Raw genomic sequence first — 18,349 nt, forward strand, 5'->3', positions numbered from 1 at the left:
ATGTTCAGCAATACCACTCTTTGCTAAATACTAGTGATTCCAAACCCTGGTTGCCCATTAGAATAGTCAGAAACACTTTTCTGCAAATCTCAATGCCCAGATTACACTCCAGACAAATTAAATGAGAGTATCTGAAGGTGAGATTCAGGTGTCAATATTTTTAAGCCTCTCTAAGTAATTCCAGTATGTAGCCAAATTTGAGAATCATTAATAACCATAAACTTAGAAACCCTTGAATGTACATTATAAATTGAAAAAAGTTCATGGTAGCACTATTTGTATTACTAAAAAAATGGAAACAACACAAATGTCCATTCTTTCCATTGACTCATATATCCAATGTCAAGATAACAGAATAAAATTGTGGTATCGTGACATAATGTAATTAGATACTACAGTGAAAATGAATGAACCACAATCTATATACAGGGTAGGCAAAAGTAGGTTTATAGCTGTTAGTACTCAAAAGTTTATATTATTATTTCTTAATTATTATATTATTTATTTGTATTATAACTGTAAACCTGCTTTTGCCCATCCCATTTATCATGTACGAATCTTAGAGTGGGGGTGGGAAGACCACAGAAGACTATATCCACAATTATTCCATTTTCATAAAGTTCAAAAATAAGCAAAAATAAATAATATATTGAGGAATACAAACATATGAGAAGATTATTTTTTAAAAGGAAATAAGATTGGGGTGATCATTTAAGCTATGTAATGTCTGGTCACTGGGGTGGACACCTGAAACTACTAGTAATATAATGATGTATGTCAACTGTAATTAAAAAATGAATTAAAAAAATAAGAGATATAAGGATAGGCTTTCCTTTGGAAGACAGGAGAATAAAAGGGAGAAGAGATTCACAGATATTTTCATTTTATAACTATGATTTGAGTCCCATATGTGACTTCTTTGTGTGCATTAAGTATTTCAAAATAATAAATGTAAACACTTTTGGAGAAAACAATCACAGATAAATGTTAAGTTAAATATATAACAATATCTTGATAAGCATCAGTTAATTCCCCAAAAGTTGTTTAAATTAAAAAATAATTTAAAGATGATATATATATACATAAAATACTATGTTTAAGTATTTTAATTTGAAACAGATAAATCTCCATTCACTCACCATTTTTATAGAATAAATTGGTCCACAAATTGCAATTTACTGTCAACTTTTCCATGGCATTATTTTCCAGTGTATCTTCTGTAATTAGCATTTTACTTTTTAAATCAACTAAATATACTTGTCAATAAAGTAATGTTTGATATATGACATATTTAGGTTAATAATTACTGTTCGTATTTTGTGTTTTCTATTTACAACTATTTTTCTTTTCCAGATCTGGTGTTAAATTTTCATTGATTCTTTTTTGTATTTGAAACTATATATTCTTATTCGATGCTTTTATGAATGACTCAAATTTTTAATACTCACACTTGATTTATGGTCTAATTAATCAACATGTCTGTCCTCACTCTTATGAAAAAAGAACTTGAGAAACACTTTACCTGCCATCTTACATGTTATCTATCATCTGATAGGGTCCACCTAGTATTCAAATTTTTTCAGAGGCACAGCACCAAGCAATCACAACAACTGGCAGTAAAACAAGGAAGCCTTCCTGCTGTGCCCAGATCTAGGTGTGGATCTAGGGCAGTGATGGAGAACCTATGACACGCGTGTAATAGGTGACACGCAAACTCATTTTTTTGTTTGATTTTTCTTTGTTAAATAGCATTTAAATATATAAAATAAATATCAAAGCTATAAGTCTTTGTTTTACTATGGTTGCAAATACCAAAAACTTTCTATATGTGACACGGCACCAGAGTTAAGTTAGGGTTTTTCAAAATGCTGACACGCCGAGCTCAAAAGGTTTGCCATCACTGATCAAGGGATTCTCAAAAGCTCACATACTGTTGCAGTGGTGTGTACCAACTAAATACCAGCCAAGATGCTAACCTACTTTTTAATTCACACCCCCACCTCTTGTAAAGAAAACTTTGTTATTATTACTGTTTTTATAGGCATTGATTATTTAGGTCTGCAAAAGTGAAAGTGCTTGAAAATTTTGTTGCGTCTTGCATTCTATTCCTTCCTTCTGGATTTATTTCCTTTTTTTACCAAAAGAAATTATTATTTTTTACTAATTTTTTTCAAGTAGGATCTATGAATGGTGAACTCTCATTTTTTAATTCTAAGTGTCTTTATTTTGTTTTTACTCCTGAATGACAGTTGAGCTGAATCAAGAAATAAAGATGACTGTGATTTCAAGTAGGTTATCTAAAATTAGAATATATATATATATATATATATATATATATATATATATATATATATATATATATATCATCAATTCTAAGAGGCCATCAATTGACCATGGAGAAAAAAATGCATTCCAGAAATGTTAGATGGAAATTGGTTTTAAAAGTAATTATATATAGTAGTGACATATTTTAATATATTCAGTGGAAAAAGAATGAGTTGTGGAACCAGGTAGAACTGAGTTCAAATCCTGACTTAGTCTATTACTACTTGTGACATTGTGAGGTAAACTGACACCTATGGGATTCAGTTCATCTTATCCTATCTAATAAAAGAGAAACATGGTAATTGGCGTACGACAGCTACCCTTCCCATTGGCTAATCAGGGCGATATGCAAATTAACTGCCAGCCAAGATGTCGGCCAGCAGCCAGGCAGCTTAATCTGAACATGAGGCTTGCTTGCTTCAGTGACGGAGGACTGCAACATTCCCGGCCTGCCTTGCCGGCCTCTGAGCCTGCAGTTTGAAACATAGTTACAAATACAGAAGCTAAACAAAACCCCAGAAACCAGCTTTCAGCGAGCTGGGATCTCAGAGCTGGAGTTGATACAGAGTTTCGATTATAGAACCTAAACAAACCAGATACCTGCTTTCAGCAGCTGAGGCCTCAAAGCTGGAGCCAGGCTAAAGCTGGCCCAGAATAAAAAACAAAAGAAAAAAAGGAACAGTTGGGAGCTTCAGTCCCAGCCTGAAAACAGCGCTCAGCCCCTCACCCAGACTGGCCAGGCACCCCAGTGGGACCCCCACCCTGAAGGGTGTGTGACCAGCTGCAAACAGCCATCATTCGCTCATCCAGGCTGGCAGGCACCCCAGTGGGAACCCCCACCCTGATCAAGGACACCCTTCAGGGCAAACCAGCCAGCCCCACCCATGCACCAGGCCTCTATTCTATATAGTAAAAGGGTAATATGCCTCCCAGCACCGGGATCAGCGGAGCCGATAGGTCTCCCAGCACCGGGATCAGCGTGACAGGGGGCAGCGCCCAAACCCCCTGATCGCCGTGCAGCTCTGTGTGTGACAGAGGGCGGGGCCACAACCTCCCTATCCGCCCTGCTCTGTTAGTGACAGGGGAAGGTGCCCCAACCCCCTGATCGGCCCTGCTCTGTGCCTGATAGGGGGGAGCTCCCCAACCCCCTGATCACCCTGCGGCTCTGTGTGTGACAGGGTACGGCACCCCAACCCCCCTATCCCACGGGCCCTGCTCTGTGTGTGACGGGGTAGAGCCATAACCTCCCCATCTGCCCTGCCCTGAGTGTGACAGTGGCGGCGCCCCAACCCCCTGATCGGCCCTGCTCTGTTGGTGATAGAGGGTGGCGCCCCAACCGCCCCCCCGCCACGGGCCCTGCTGTGTGTGTGATGGGGTAGAGCCATAACCTCCCCATCGGCCCTGCCCTGAGTGTGACAGTGGCGGTGCCCCAACCCCCTGATCCGCCCTGCTCTGTGTGTGACAGGGGGCGGTGCCCCAACTCCCCTATCGGCCCTACTCTGTGAGTGACAGGGGGGAGCTCCTCAACCCCCTGATGGGCCCTGCTCTGTGAGTGACGGGGGGAGCTCCCCAACCCCCTGATCGGCCCTGCTCTGTGAGTGACAGGGGGGAGCTCCTCAACCCCCTGATGGGCCCTGCTCTGTGAGTGACGGGGGGAGCTCCCCAACCCCCTGATCGGCCCTGCTCTGTGAGTGACAGGGGGGAGCTCCTCAACCCCCTGATGGGCCCTGCTCTGTGCGTGACAGGGGGTGGCGCCGCAACCTCCCCATCGACCCTGCCTTGAGTGTGAGGGGGGAGTGCCCCAACACCCCAATCGGCCCTACCCTGAGCGTGACTGAGGGTGGCATCGCAACCTCCCAATCTGCCCTGCTCTGTGCATGACAGGGGAAGGCGCCCCAACTCCCCAATCGGCCCTGCTCTGAGCCAGACCAGGGGCTGCACCTAGGGATTGGGCCTGCCCTCTGCCACCCTGGAGCAGGCCTAATCCAGCAGGTCATCTCCCGAGGGGTCCCAGACTGCGAGAGGGCACAGGCCGGGCTGAGGGACCCCCCTCCCCCACAAGTGCACAAATTTTTGTGCACCGGGCCTCTAGTCTATAATAATAAAAGCATAATATGCAAGTCGACTGAACAGCAGAATGACCGTCAGGGTGACCTTCTGGATTACACTATGACACGCACTGGTGCTAGGCCAGCCAAGACAGGTGCAATGTGATTGGTCAGGAGTCAGGGGGCCCCACAATTACCCCGTGATCGCCTCACAGAGGGAGGCCCAGGCCGCCCTCTGAATTGCGATCAATCACGGAGCCCCTGTAGGGTGGGCAGGGCCTCACTGTGGGTGGTGATTGATCACAGAGCCCCATGATCAATCGCCTCAAAGAGGGAGGCCCAGGCTACCTGACCAGTGGCACTGCGGTGAGTGGGTGGGGCCTCCCTCTGTGGGGCAATCGATCTTAGGGCTCTGCAATTGATCACCCTGCAGAGGGAGGCCCAGGCCAGTCAAGTTATTGCAATCCATGCCTGTCGCCCGCAGGAGGTGACCAGTGGTGGGGGCTAGGGGTAGCACTGCACAGATGGAAAGCAGTGACAGCAGCGGGGGCAGGGCCAGCTGCCAGCAGCTGGGAGAAGGAAAGCCCTTATAGGCCCTGATAGCCGGCCAGGCCTAGGGACCCTACCCAAGGGGTCTCAGATTGTGGAAGGGCGCAGGACAGGCCTAGGAGCCCCCACAATCCCCACCCCCATGCATGAATTTCGTGCACCAGGCCTCTGGTCTATGTATATAAAAGCCTAATATGCTAATTGTCCCTCTGACCATTCACCAGGCCGCTATGACGCGCACTAACCACCAGGGGACAGATGCTCTGACCGGTAGGTTAGCTTGTCGCTGGGGTCTGGTTGGGGAATGGGTGAGACAGGACTAGGTGAGACAGGCTGGACACACCCTAGAGCCCTTCCGCGGTCCCTCCCCGGCCCTGATTGTGCACCGGTGGGGTCCCTCTGCCTTGCCTGTGCTCTCTCGCAATCCGGGAGCCCTCGGGGGATGTCAGAGAGCTGATTCTGGCCTGATCCCCACAGGCCAGACCAAGGCCTCTAGTATAAAATAAGAAAATTATCACTTATATTAGGGGTTAGCAAGCTTTTTCTATAAAAGGTCAGATATTTTTTAAGCTTTGTAGGCAAAACAATCTCTGTTGAAACTATTCAATTCTGCCATTGTAACCCAAAAGCAGTCCTAGATAATACACATTCCTGTGCCTAAAATATAGCAGGTATCAAGAAATGTACACTTCTTCACTCCACCACCTTTTTCCCAGCATTTCTATGAAAAATATAAATGGCACATACAGTAATTTCTATGAGGAAAGTGAAGTCAAGTCCCATTAAATATCAGTAGGAATGAAAATTATATACAATTCCTCAGACTTCTAATTTCTGAAGATTTATACCGCAAGAATTGTAACTGCATTGTTAGAGAATGCTAAGGAACTACATTTTCTAAAACCTCGACTCAATTTCCTAACCTTCAGTATGATTCAATTAGCAATATATCTTCCAAGTCCAAAATGCCAATTCCCTACAAAGACACCCAAAAATATTTTTCTGAATAAAATGTAGTTATAAAAATTTGTTTGTGCTTTCCCTCATGCCAAACTATAACACTATGTTGAGGTTATGCAGCACAAAAATATGTACTCTACTGTTCTATACCATAATGCAGATCAGCATCAGGTGAAAAAAAGAATGTAGTATTTTCATAGTGTGGAGCTTTCTAATGCCTTAAGAAAAAAAATAAAACAAAAAAACAAAACAGACACAAAGAACCAAAAAGAAGGTACATCAATATTTCTCAAGACAATAATATGAAAAATTGAACAGAGAAAAATCAAATCCTAAAAGAGTCCATGACAACCAGCTCTATTTTTTAATTACTTACAAAAATCCTTGTTAATCTTATGTCAATAGTAGTACTGAGAAAAATAGCTGCATGTTTTATTTCTGAGCATTTAAACAATGTTTAGGTTTATATTACAGAAATTGTTAACATTTAAAAATACTATTGTTATTCCCCCCCAACCCCCAAAATCCAGTATATTATAAAAGATGAAAAGAATGATTTGGCATCTGAAACATACTTCACAGCATTTAAATCCAGTGTGGCATACAAGTAATATAAGCACTTCATCCGTTCTGTAGTTTCCAAATTATGGGGAACCATGTATTGAGCAAAGATCCGTTCAACAAGCAATCTACGAAAGAACATAAGAGAAGGCATTGTCTTGATTTTTTAAAATGTATTAAATTTGTACATAAAATTTCAAAACACATAAGGAACACATATAAAAGAAATTTCTCCATTCTAAGTTGAGATGAGAGTTCCAAAAAAAAAAAATTTATGTAAAAATAGGAATCAATTAAAAATATGTAATGACTAGGGTGATGCCAGGTGGGTATCTGAAATAGCAGAGCACTACTCTGTAAAGTATATGACTGTCTAACCACTACACTGCACACCTGAAACCAATACAAAATAATGTTGAATGTAAAATATAATTTTAAAAAAGATACAATAAGGGCCAAAAAAGATTTTAGCTGGATGTTCTAGCAACTAAGATAACTACTTTTGCATAAGCCCACGCAAGTTATATATCAAGAACTCAATTTCCTTATCTAAATAATAAAGGATTAGAAAAAACTACACCAGGTCCTTCTAAACATCACTTAGTTATAAAGAAATTTTTTAAAAATTCTTTGAATTTTCTAGTGATTATGATGAAAAAAGACCTGGTTAAAAGTACAAAAAGTGCTATCAAATCATAATGCAAATCCTCATACACTAATGGCTGTGCACTCCAAGTCTATAAACTTCAATTTATAAAATAGTACTATGGGATTTTTTATATAATGTTAGCCTAAGATATGCAGATTCTACTAACTATTCAGTTTGGATACATACAAAAATCTGTACTTACACTGGAACAGAAAAATACAAAGATTATATTCAGATATGTTTTTATATATACTTATAAACTGTTTTTTATCTGAGTAGGAATTTTTTTTTAAAATGTCTATAACCCAAAGGATTTATTTTCATTTATATTTAATTTGAAAAAAATAATTGTGATCCGTATAATACAACTATTTAAGAAACAAAATCTTTATCTATAAAAGGCTAGATGACCAACCGTACAGATGGTCTCCGACCCACCAGCTGGTACATATGATGCACACAGGCAATTTAAAGTACCTTTAATTTGCTGTTAAAACTGAGGAGGGAGTTTAAAATGATAAAGAAAATAATTCTGCCTAAAACAACAGATCAACAGTTATATAACAACCAAAAATTTTACATATATTGTACCCTTAACTTACCGATCATCAATACTATTTTGATAATATATATGTAACAATTTGTCTTTGATCCATGAAATCTGTTTTGCAGCATCTTTTCCAGCTGCTGATTGCAAAGCATATTTCTTATAAATCTGGGCAAGTCCCATCATGGCTTCTTTGCGCACTCTCCACTTAAAATAAAAACAAAGGTGTTTACTTATAATATAAAAATGCTTTCATTATATTAATTCAGAATTCTAGGTTTCTAGTTTCTAGTGTATTTTATACAATTTATTTTCATCAAACCGAAGTTACTGGATATAAATTTATAATAAGCAGATGAAAAAACACAAACTATCATTTCAATATACCTACTATAGAAAGTACAGATATATCAACATGCATAAAAAGTTTTAATGCTTTAGTGTCTTAAACCCATCATCTAAATGTAAAAGCAAAAGCTAATCACAATCTACATAAAGCAGCACTTCTCAACTTGGGGGTCGAACGACCCTTTCACAGGGGTCGCCTAAGACCATCGGAAAACACATATATAATTACATATTGTTTTTGTGATTAATCACTATGCTTTAATTATGTTCAATTTGTAACAATGAAATTGGGGGTCACCACAACATGAGGAACTGTATTAAAGGGTTGCAGCATTAGGAAGGTTAAGAACCACTGACATAAAGTATGCTTGAAAGTATACTACCAAGTTTTAAAAGGCAAAGAAAGAGATGACTGGACAAATTATAACTTACCCCTTATCATTTTTTCCAGATACCTTAAATATAAGTATGCTAGTACATTAAGCATACTTATATTAAAGATACACATATAATATTGGCTTTATCAAATGCTAAATGTAAAGACACATCAGTGCTTCATTTTATATATCTGGGAATTATATTCAAGTGTAAGAGGACTGTATTCAACTATCTATAATAATAAAAGCATAACATGCTAATTAGAAGGGACAGCAGAACCACCTTCCGGATGTCCTTCCTGAAGAAGCCATGGCGGCAGGGGCCGAGGCAGTTAGGGGCAATCAGGCAGGCAGGCAAATGGTTAGGAGTGAACAGGCAGGCAAGCAAGGGATTAGGGGCGTTCAGGCAGGCAGACAAGCTGTTAGGGGAGATCAGGCAGGCACGCAAGCAGTTAGGGGTGATCAGGCAGGCAAGCGAGTGGTTAGGGGCAATCAGACAGGACCGGGCCTAAACGGCAGTCAGACATCCCCCAAGGGGTCCCGGATTGCGAGAGGGTGCAGACCAGGCTGAGGGACCCTGCCGCCCCTATGCACGAATTTCGTGCACCAGACCTCGAGTTTTTTAAAATAAATACAATTGGCTATAGTATGTTTCACACTGTTTAATTATTATAGAATAAGCTTATTCTTTAATTTTATGTCAACACAACACTATAATCAGTGGGATGTTAGTAATGATTAGAACTTCATTAATCTGCACAGATTATTCATTTATCCTTTGCAGACTCTCATTCATAGCAATATTCTTCCCATTTTATTTAAATTAATTACAGTAGATTAAGAATAGGCCTTACCATCTACCACATAAACATTAAAATAAGACTGCAGAAGTCTTACTCATAAAATAAATTCAATTTGTTTGTAAAAACTTTATCACTAATTCCCTTATCTCTACCTCTATCAAATTCTCCAAACTCCTCCTTAAAGATAGAATATATTCTAATACTACCAAAAACATAAATATATTCAATTACGTTTTGGTATTCAATGTTCATATGAATGAACTAAGCAACCCTAAAATGAACAAAACAGGATCATCAAAAGTATAAATGAATTATGATCCCAAAACACACACCTCAAATACCAAGTCACTTAGAAGGCTGTTTTCCTACCATGATGCAAATCTCCTTATTGTTGAACTAGAGACCCGGTGCACAAAAATTTGTGCACTCGAAAGGTAGGGGTGGGTCCCTCAGCCAAGCCTATGCCCTCTCGCAGTCTGGGACCCCTCGGGAGAGAACGACCTGCTGGCTTAGGCCTGCTCCCGGGTGGAAGAGGGCAGGCACAATCCCTAGGTGCAGCCCCTGGTCGGGCTCAGAGCAGGGCCGATTGGGGAGTTGGGGCGCCTTCCCCTGTCATGCACAGAGCAGGGCAGATCGGGAGGTTGCGATGCCACCCTCAGTCATGCTCAGGGTAGGGCCTATTGGGGGGTTGGGGCACCGCCCCGTCACACTCAAGGCAGGGTCGATGGGGAGGTTGTGGCGCCACCACTTGTCATGCACAGAGCCGCAGGGCGATCAGGGGGTTGGGGAGCTCCCCGTATCAGGCACAGAACAGGGCTGATCAGGAGGTTGGGGTGCCTTCCCCTGTCACGAACAGAGCAGGGCAGATAGGGAGGTTGTGGCCCCACCCCCTGTCACACACAGAGCCGCAGGGCGATCAGGGGGTTTGGGCGCTACCCCCTGTCACGCTGATCCCGGTGCCGGGAGGCCTCTTGGCTCTGCTGATCCCGGTGCTGGGAGGCATATTACCCTTTTACTATATAGGATAGAGGCCTGGTGCATGGGTGGGGCCGACTGGTTTGCCCTGAAGGGTGTCCTGGATCAGGTTGGGGGTCCCCACTGGGGTGCCTGGCCAGCCTGGGTGAGGGGATGATGGCTGTTTGCAGCTGGTCACACACCCTTCAGGGTGGGGGTCCCCACTGGGGTGCCTGGCCAGCCTGGGTGAGGGGATGATGGCTGTTTGCAGCTGGTCACACACTCTTCAGGGTGGGGGTCCCCACTGAGGTGCCTGGCCAGTCTGGGTGAGGGGCTGAGGGCTGTTTTCAGGCCGACTGAAGCTCCCAACTGCTCCTTTTTTTCTTTTTCTTTTTTTTATTCTGGGCCAGCTTTATCTCTGGCTCCAGCTCTGAGGCCTCTGCTGCTGAAAGAATGTATCTGGTTTGTTTCGGTTCTATAATCGAAACAATGTATAACTCCACCTTGAGATCCCGGGCTCGCTGAAAGCAGGTTACTGGGGTTTGGTTTAACTTCTATATTTGTTACAATGTTTTTTAAACTGCAAGCTCAGAGGCCGGCAAGGCAGGCGGGGAACGTTGGAGTCCTCCATCACTGAAGCATGCAAGCCTCATGTTAGTTTCAAGCTGCCTGGCTGCCGGCCGCCATCTTGGCTGGCAGTTAATTTGCATATCTCGCTGATTAGCCAGTGGGAAGGGTAGCGGTCGTAAGCCAATTACCATGTTTCTCTTTTATTAGATTGGATACCCCAATAAAATAGTCAATGAAGACAAGTCTAAATTAATCAGTTTAAATAAGTTGTTCTGAATACCCATACATTTGGAGGGAAAACCATGAAATTAATTCCTGCCCATCTACCACAACAAGCATTATCAAAGAGAATTAAATTATGGAGATAGCATAATCAGTCTTATAAGCAACTATTAAGATATTTGAGGCCCGGTGCACGAAATTCGTGCGGGGGTGTGGGGGGGGGTCTCCTCAGCCCGAACTGCACCCTCTCCAATCTGGGACCACTCGGGGGATGTCCGACTGCTGGTTTAGACCCGATCCCTGTCTCAACAGGCAGTCGGGCATCCCTCTTGCAATCCGGGACCACTGGCTCCTAACCATTCACCTGCCTGCCTGATCACCCCAACCCCTCTGCCTGCCTGCTGCCCTTAAGTGCTCCCCTGCTGGCCTGATCATCCCTAACTGCTCTCCTCTGCCAGCCTGATCACCCCTACCTCTGCCTGCCTGCCTGAGACCCCTAAGTGCTCTCCCCTGCAAGCCTGATTGCCCCTAACCGCCTCTGCCTTGGCCCCCGCCACCATGGCTTTGTCCGGAAGGACGTCCAGTCTATCCTGTCTAATTAGCATATTACTCTATTAGTATAGATAGTTTACACAAACATAACAAGGCAAGGTTCTTTTCAGAAGCCACTGATTAATGAGTGGAGCTAGGGGATGCTCACTCAAAAAGGAAGGTTTGGCCCTGGTTGGTTTTGCTCAGTGGATAGAGCCTCAGCCTGTGGACTGAAGGGTCCCGGGTTTTATTCCAGTCAAGGGCACATGCCTGGGTTGTAGGCTCGATCCCCAGTAGGGGGCATGCAGGAGACAGCTGATCAATAATTCTCTCACCATTGATGTTTCTTTCTCTCTCTCTTCCCCTGCTTCCTCTCTAAAAAAAATATATTTTTTTTAAAAAGGAAGGTTTGGCCCTGCCCAGGTGACTCAGTTGGTTGGAGCATCATCCCGTACACTGAAAAAGGTTGTGGGTTTGATTCACACACCCCAACACACACACACACACACACACACACACACACACACACACACACACCAGTCATGGAGAATATGGGAGGCAATGGATAAATGTCTCCCTCTCAAATAAAGAAATAAAGTCAATAAAAACATATCCTTGGGAGAGGATTTTAAAAAAAGGAGGAAGGTTGGGGTCACAGGACATAGGCTAGAAGCATGCCAAGTTTAGTTCTGCCAAACTGAAGATATCTTTTCTTTTTCTATTCCATGGAAAGGAGGAAACAACCAGCAAGAGGAGTAAGAACCAAATACCCATATGAAAGGAAAAAAACAAAAGAGAGCCAACTATATGAGAGAAGCTGTCTCAAAGGCCCTTTATATATGTCACTTATTAAAACTAGTACACAAGCTGAATATGTGACTACTTATCACTGAAAGCCATCCCACTTTTAGAATGAGAATCCTAATATATAAAAAACCAGAGGCCAGCATGACCGAAACAACCAGAGGTACGACCAAAGAGCAGGCTGCGTGGGGCGACCAGGCCACCAGGGGGGGCAATTGGGGGCGACCACACTGGCGGGGGGGGGGGGGGGGAGCAGTAAGAGGCAACCAGGCCAGCGGGGGGGGGGAGGAGGGGGGACTGGAGGGGGTGCCAACCAGGCTGGTGGGGGGGGGGGGTAGTTGGGAGCAACCAGGCTGGCAAGGGGAGGGGGGCAATGAGGGGCGATCAGGCTGGCAGGCAGAGGCGGTTAGGGGTGATATGGCTGCCAAGGGGGGCATTTATGAGCAATCAGGCAGGCAAGCGAGCAGTTAGGAGCCAGTAGTCCCAGATTGTGAGAGGGATGTCTGACATCCTCCGAGGGGTCCCAGATTGGAAAGGGTAAAGGCTGGGCTGAGGGGGGGGAACCCCCCCCCACCCCCCACCACATGTACAAATTTCGTGCACCAGGCCTCTAGTAATCTTACAAAGAAAAACTAGTAAAATTTAATGTAACAAAAAATAAATCCTTTCATAAACACTATTTTAAATATTAAAATGCTTATCCCCCCAAAAGGGCTAATTACATTTAAATCTCAATATTTTCAAATAAAATACTATGAAACTTTAAGTATTCAAAATGACAAACTATAATAATTATTACTCCTACTTACCCGTTTGTCTAAAGTTCTTTCTCTGACAAAATTAAGTAGGTGATCATTGACCAGAAGAATATCCTTTTTAGCAGCTGTAACTATAGACACAATAACATCATGTCTAATAGCTTCCTCGGGGTCATGTGACCTCACTTTAAGATACTCTGAAAGATAAAGTTTTTATTGATTGAAATTCAACTTTAACAATTGAAATGTCTTTAAAACTTGTGTAAGATCTTTAAAAGCAAACCACAACAAAAACAAAACCTAAGTAAAAAGTTCAATGTTTCAAGTAAACTGGGAGCAGTGAGGGAGGAAGGGAGGAAGGAAAGTAAAAAGGAAGGTCAGCCCTTGAGTCAAAACAAAGTTTACATGCAACTGAGTAGTAAATCCCTTCCCCATTTGCAGTGCAGAGTAGATGATCATAGAGTTCCTAACCTCATTAAACAAAGCAACTATATAAATAAACCACAAAGTATACCAACATTAAAAATTTCACCTTCGTTTTTTTATTTAATAGTGAAAACATTCAAGTCAAGTAGTTCTACTAGGAAAGGAAAGTGTGCTCAAATTTCTATTCCTTAACAAGGGAAACTTTCAGTGAGGTTATTAAGAGTATAAAATTGAGATATGGTCATCAAGAAACAGGACTACAGGAAATACCATAGGCAATTCCATTTAACTGAACTAAGAAAGGCCAAAGGGAAGACAGAAGAAATAAAACATTTAAAAATTATGAGTGCATAGGAGTTCAGATCTTGCACTGAGAATGATGAAAGAAAAATTTTAACAATCTTCAGTAATCATATAGTAGGTTGAAGGAAGAAGTCACACAATTGAATATAAATTTTAAAAATAAAATATTCAGCTTTTTTATAATAAGACCAGTAAGATAAAATTTCATTATTTAGGTTTGGAATAATAAATACTGCCAGGCCTATACACAACAAATAGTGCTATGATTGTGAATGAATTTACTTCTCTATAAAATAATTATGTAACAAATACTTATAATGTAAACACTCATAAAAACCAATGTTCAGGTCTTAAGCCTGTCCACATTGAGTATTCTCTACTAATAGAAACTATTCAAAAAAATGAGGAAGACCATATGCTGCTAAAGAAATTGAAGAAATGGAAAGGTTATTTTACCTAACTCAGCAAAGAAAGTTATTTTTAGCATATCTCAATTTCCCCACCAAGATAAATATAGAGTTTTATTTTTCATTGTACTTGTTTTGAATGCAATACATACTATTTTAGGTACCATCAAAAAAGAAAAATGCAATAACCATCAATTTTGAGATGCATCCCAATTTCCCAAAAACAATAATTCACACAAGAACTATTAACTTATATTTACTGTGTAGTAAAAAAGAAAACAGGAGAAAAAAAGAAATTCTCAATAGTTACTTGGTATGAAAAAGTAGTACTCTTCACAATATGGCTATGTCCCTCAGACTTGGCTGAAGATACAAACATGAATCTCGCAAAACACTGTTGAAAAAAATAAGATAAATGTGTACACACACATTTATCTTAGCTCACTCCTGAAGCCCTAAGAAAATGTCTTTAAATGGGACAAGTAACAAATGAAGAGATCATAGCAAAAGAGATTTCCAACAAAATTTTGACAGATGGATGATTGGTAAGTGCCAGAGGAAAGAGGAAAATAATAAAATCCAAAAGGTGAAGAAAACAATAGACAAGCTCAATTCCAGGATAGAAGAACCCTCAAAACATTTTGAAATTCAAAGCGCCAAGCTATGAGCAAGACAGAGATGAATACTGTAGCTGAAAATATGAGTGGTTGAAAATATGCAGAGAGGTTAGAACCCTCATTTTTCAGTTCTTAGCCAACTACAAAAATTAAAATGTGCCCAGAGACTGAACACTAGAAAATAATAAAATAAAAATGTTTCATTAAAAATTCAAACTATATATAGTAGGTCCTCTCTATATACTGGTTCCACATCTGTAGATTCAGCCAACCACCAACAGAAAATAACTGGAGGGTGGGAATGTAACATTGTTGATGTGCACTATGTAGTTAGGCCTACAATGGCTGTATCTGTACTGAACATGTACAAGTTTTTTTCCCCTGTCATTATTCCCTAAACAATAGCTAACAACTTAATAACTGCTTACAAAGAATTTACATTGTATTAGGTATTATACATAATCTAGAGGAAATTTCAAGTATAAGGCAGGACAGGAACTGATGGAGGTGGGCAATGGGGGAAGGATGGGGCAAACCTGTAATACTCTCAACAATAAAGATAAAATAAAAACAAAGTATAAGGTAGAATGTTTATATGTCTATACCACTGTATTTAAGGGTCTTGAGCCTCCTCAGATTTTGGTATCTACAGGGTGGGAGTAAGAGAGTCTTGGAACCAATCCCTGGAACCAATCCCCACGGACAATTGTACAGCGAAATGTGGAATACAAAAAGAAGGTTCTATGAAAAGTAACCTCACAGAGTAATCTGATCATAAATTTCTAACTGTGCAGGTCATGGTGGGCAATCATTCTACAGGCCTATAACTTCTTTAATGAAATGTTTTATGCCAACCCTGTGTATTATTTTTGTGCACCTAGGTTAGCACACCTTTGAAATAAAGGGTGTCCCAAAATGCACGCAAGAAATAATTTTGATAGAAAACACAGGTTTATAATTAAAAATTGTAATTTTTTTTATTGATTTATAAAGTATACAGTATAAGGTTATGTATGGAATAGCATATCAGGTAAATGGCCTCCACAGCTTTGCTGGCACATACGCACTCTTTTGTTGAAATTTTCCATGACCGTTTTGCATAAATGTGGCTGAATTTCGATGAGGCTCATTTTCATCTTGATGGCTTGGTTAACTGACAAAATTGACGCATTTGGGGTTCAGAAAATCCACGAGTGATTGTTGAGAAACAAATGCATCCACAACGTGTCACTGTTTGGTGCGGATTTTGGGCTGGAGGCATCATCGGACCATTCTTCTTCGAAAATGTGGCTGCTCAGGCAATAACAGTTAATGGTGCTCGCTATCAGGACATGATAATCCAGTTTACCCAATATGCTATTCCATTCATAACCCTATACTGTATACTTTATGAATCAATAAAAAATTTACAATTTTTAATTATAAACCTGTGTTTTCTATCAGAATTACTTCTTGCGTGAATTTTGGGACACCCTTTATTAACCCTCAAGAAAGCACATAATCTTAACTATCCTGTAATCCAATTCCTGAATTGCTTCCTCACACCTTCATATAATCTTCCTTACATTCCCTTCTTAATTTTAAATGAATAAAAGAAAGTACAAAACTGTTATTCTCAGGAGCATCTGAGATCTTGATCCCTCATTATATTGTCAATTCGGCTCAAATAAACTCTTATAAAAATTCTCTACAAATTTGGATGTTTCTTAAGTCAACAAAAATCTTCAAAATAACCTAGGGACTAAAACAATTATTGATGAAATAATTCACAGCTAAAATATTTTTAAAATAGCTTCTAAAAAAGCAAAATACTGCCCGGCCAGTGTGCCTTGAGTGTTGACCTATGAACCAGAGATCTCAGTTCTATTCTGGTCAGGGCGCATGCCTGGGTTGCAGGCTTGATCACTGGTAGGAGACAAGCAGGAGGCAGCAAATCAATGATTCTCTCTCATCACTGATATTTCTCTCTCTCTCCATTCCTCTCTGAAATCAATAAAAATATTTTTAATCAAAACATCTACCTATTATTTAGCCAATCATAAACTTTGCTTTAAAGTTCTGACTATTGAAAAAACTGCTTAAATTTTTTTATATTTAAAAAAATCCAGAATACCTACAGAATTACTACAAATCAACAAAAAAAATAACAAGTCAATTTTAAAAAAGATAGGTTTAAATTTTAAACAGCCAATTCATAAAAGAAAATAGTATATCAAGATGTACATAAAAATGATGGTCAATCTCATCACTAAATAGAAAAAGGCAAATTAAAACCACAAAAGAACAAGACCTATGAGAACAGCTGAAATAAAAAAATACCGATAAAACAAAATGTCAGCAAAGACGCTTTACTAGAACTGTCAAACATTTCTGGTGTAAGTGGAAAATAGTGTTTCTTATAAAGTTAAATATGTATTTACTTTATGACCAGCAATTATACTCCTAAGTGGTTCCAAAAAGAAGTAAAAACATACTTCCACAGAAATACTTGTACAAGAATACTCACAGTGATCTCAGTCATAACAATCCCAAACCATAACAACCCAGATATCCATCAAAAGAAAAAAAAGAATAAAAGTCTCAGACACTAGCAACTAGACTTTTAAACTCTTGATAGGATACTCTTCTCTGGGGGATCTGACTAGTTCAAGAGGCATTATCAAGACACAATCCATCGAATTCACCCTAAAGCAGTGGTTCTCAACCTTCCTAATGCTGCAACCCTTTAATACAGTTCCTCATGTTGTGGTGAGCCCCAACCATAAAATTATTTTCGTTGCTACTTCATAACTGTAATTTTGCAACTGTTATGAATCATAATGTAAATATCTGATATGCAGGATATATTTTCATTGTTACAAATTGAACATAATTAAAGCACAGTGATTAATCACAAAAACAGTATGTAATTATATATGTGTTATCCGGTGGTCTTAGGCGACCCCTGTGAAAGGGTCATTCGACCCCCAAAGGGGTCACGACCCACAGGTTGAGAACCGCTGCCCTAGAAAAAAGGTCAGAGTCATATATTCAGGGCTTTCTAATCAGCTTTTAATTTAGCTCCCACTCTTTAATTATGAGCAAATAGCCATGGATTGTCAAGCACTTAAGGAAAGCCTCTAACATGGAAAATAGAGAAAAAGGAAATAAAAAGTTAGCTGAACAGACATTTTGTAGGATAAAGAAAACTTCCCCAAAACACTGATTAGTTTTCTCAGAGAATACTGCATACATAACACAAAAAGAGGATGCCACAGTGAAAGGAACATCGATGTGAAAATAGGAGGAAGGATACAAAAGGAAGATAGAGAGATGCACAGATGTACTTACACAGCCTGCAAGCACAAGGAAGGGAAGAATGGGAAGGAGAGGGGGCACGAAAAAGAGGGAGGAAGAATGAACTCTCTTATGATCAATGCTGTAAAATAGCTCACAGAGCAAGCAGTCCACATTCAGATGTGAGTAGGCAGACAGAGGGTTCCAAGGAGGAATACAATCTATTTCTTCCTCCCTCTACCCCCAACCCGAAACAAAATGAAACTGATAAATACCTACTGACAAGAATTCAACAAAATGTGAAAGCAACAACC

The 18,349-nt window shown here is 40.6% G+C and overlaps 1 protein-coding gene across 11 annotated transcripts in view; it reads right to left on the reverse strand.

Moving 5' to 3' along the window:
• The window catches only part of PDS5B (PDS5 cohesin associated factor B), a 270,172-nt gene that overhangs the window by 119,961 nt on the left and 131,862 nt on the right, over positions 1-18,349 (reverse strand). For all 11 annotated transcript variants that reach the window (XM_059684439.1, XM_059684448.1, XM_059684441.1 and 8 more), the window contains 3 exons: positions 13,058-13,203; positions 7,695-7,846; positions 6,458-6,571 (listed from right to left, as the gene is read on the reverse strand). In XM_059684439.1, coding sequence (XP_059540422.1) covers positions 6,458-6,571; positions 7,695-7,846; positions 13,058-13,203 — 412 coding nt within the window. The remainder of the gene's footprint in view (positions 1-6,457; positions 6,572-7,694; positions 7,847-13,057; positions 13,204-18,349) is intronic.

The sequence above is a fragment of the Myotis daubentonii genome, chromosome 2 (assembly GCF_963259705.1).
Source record: "Myotis daubentonii chromosome 2, mMyoDau2.1, whole genome shotgun sequence".
In the NCBI taxonomy this organism is placed as follows: domain Eukaryota; kingdom Metazoa; phylum Chordata; class Mammalia; order Chiroptera; family Vespertilionidae; genus Myotis; species Myotis daubentonii.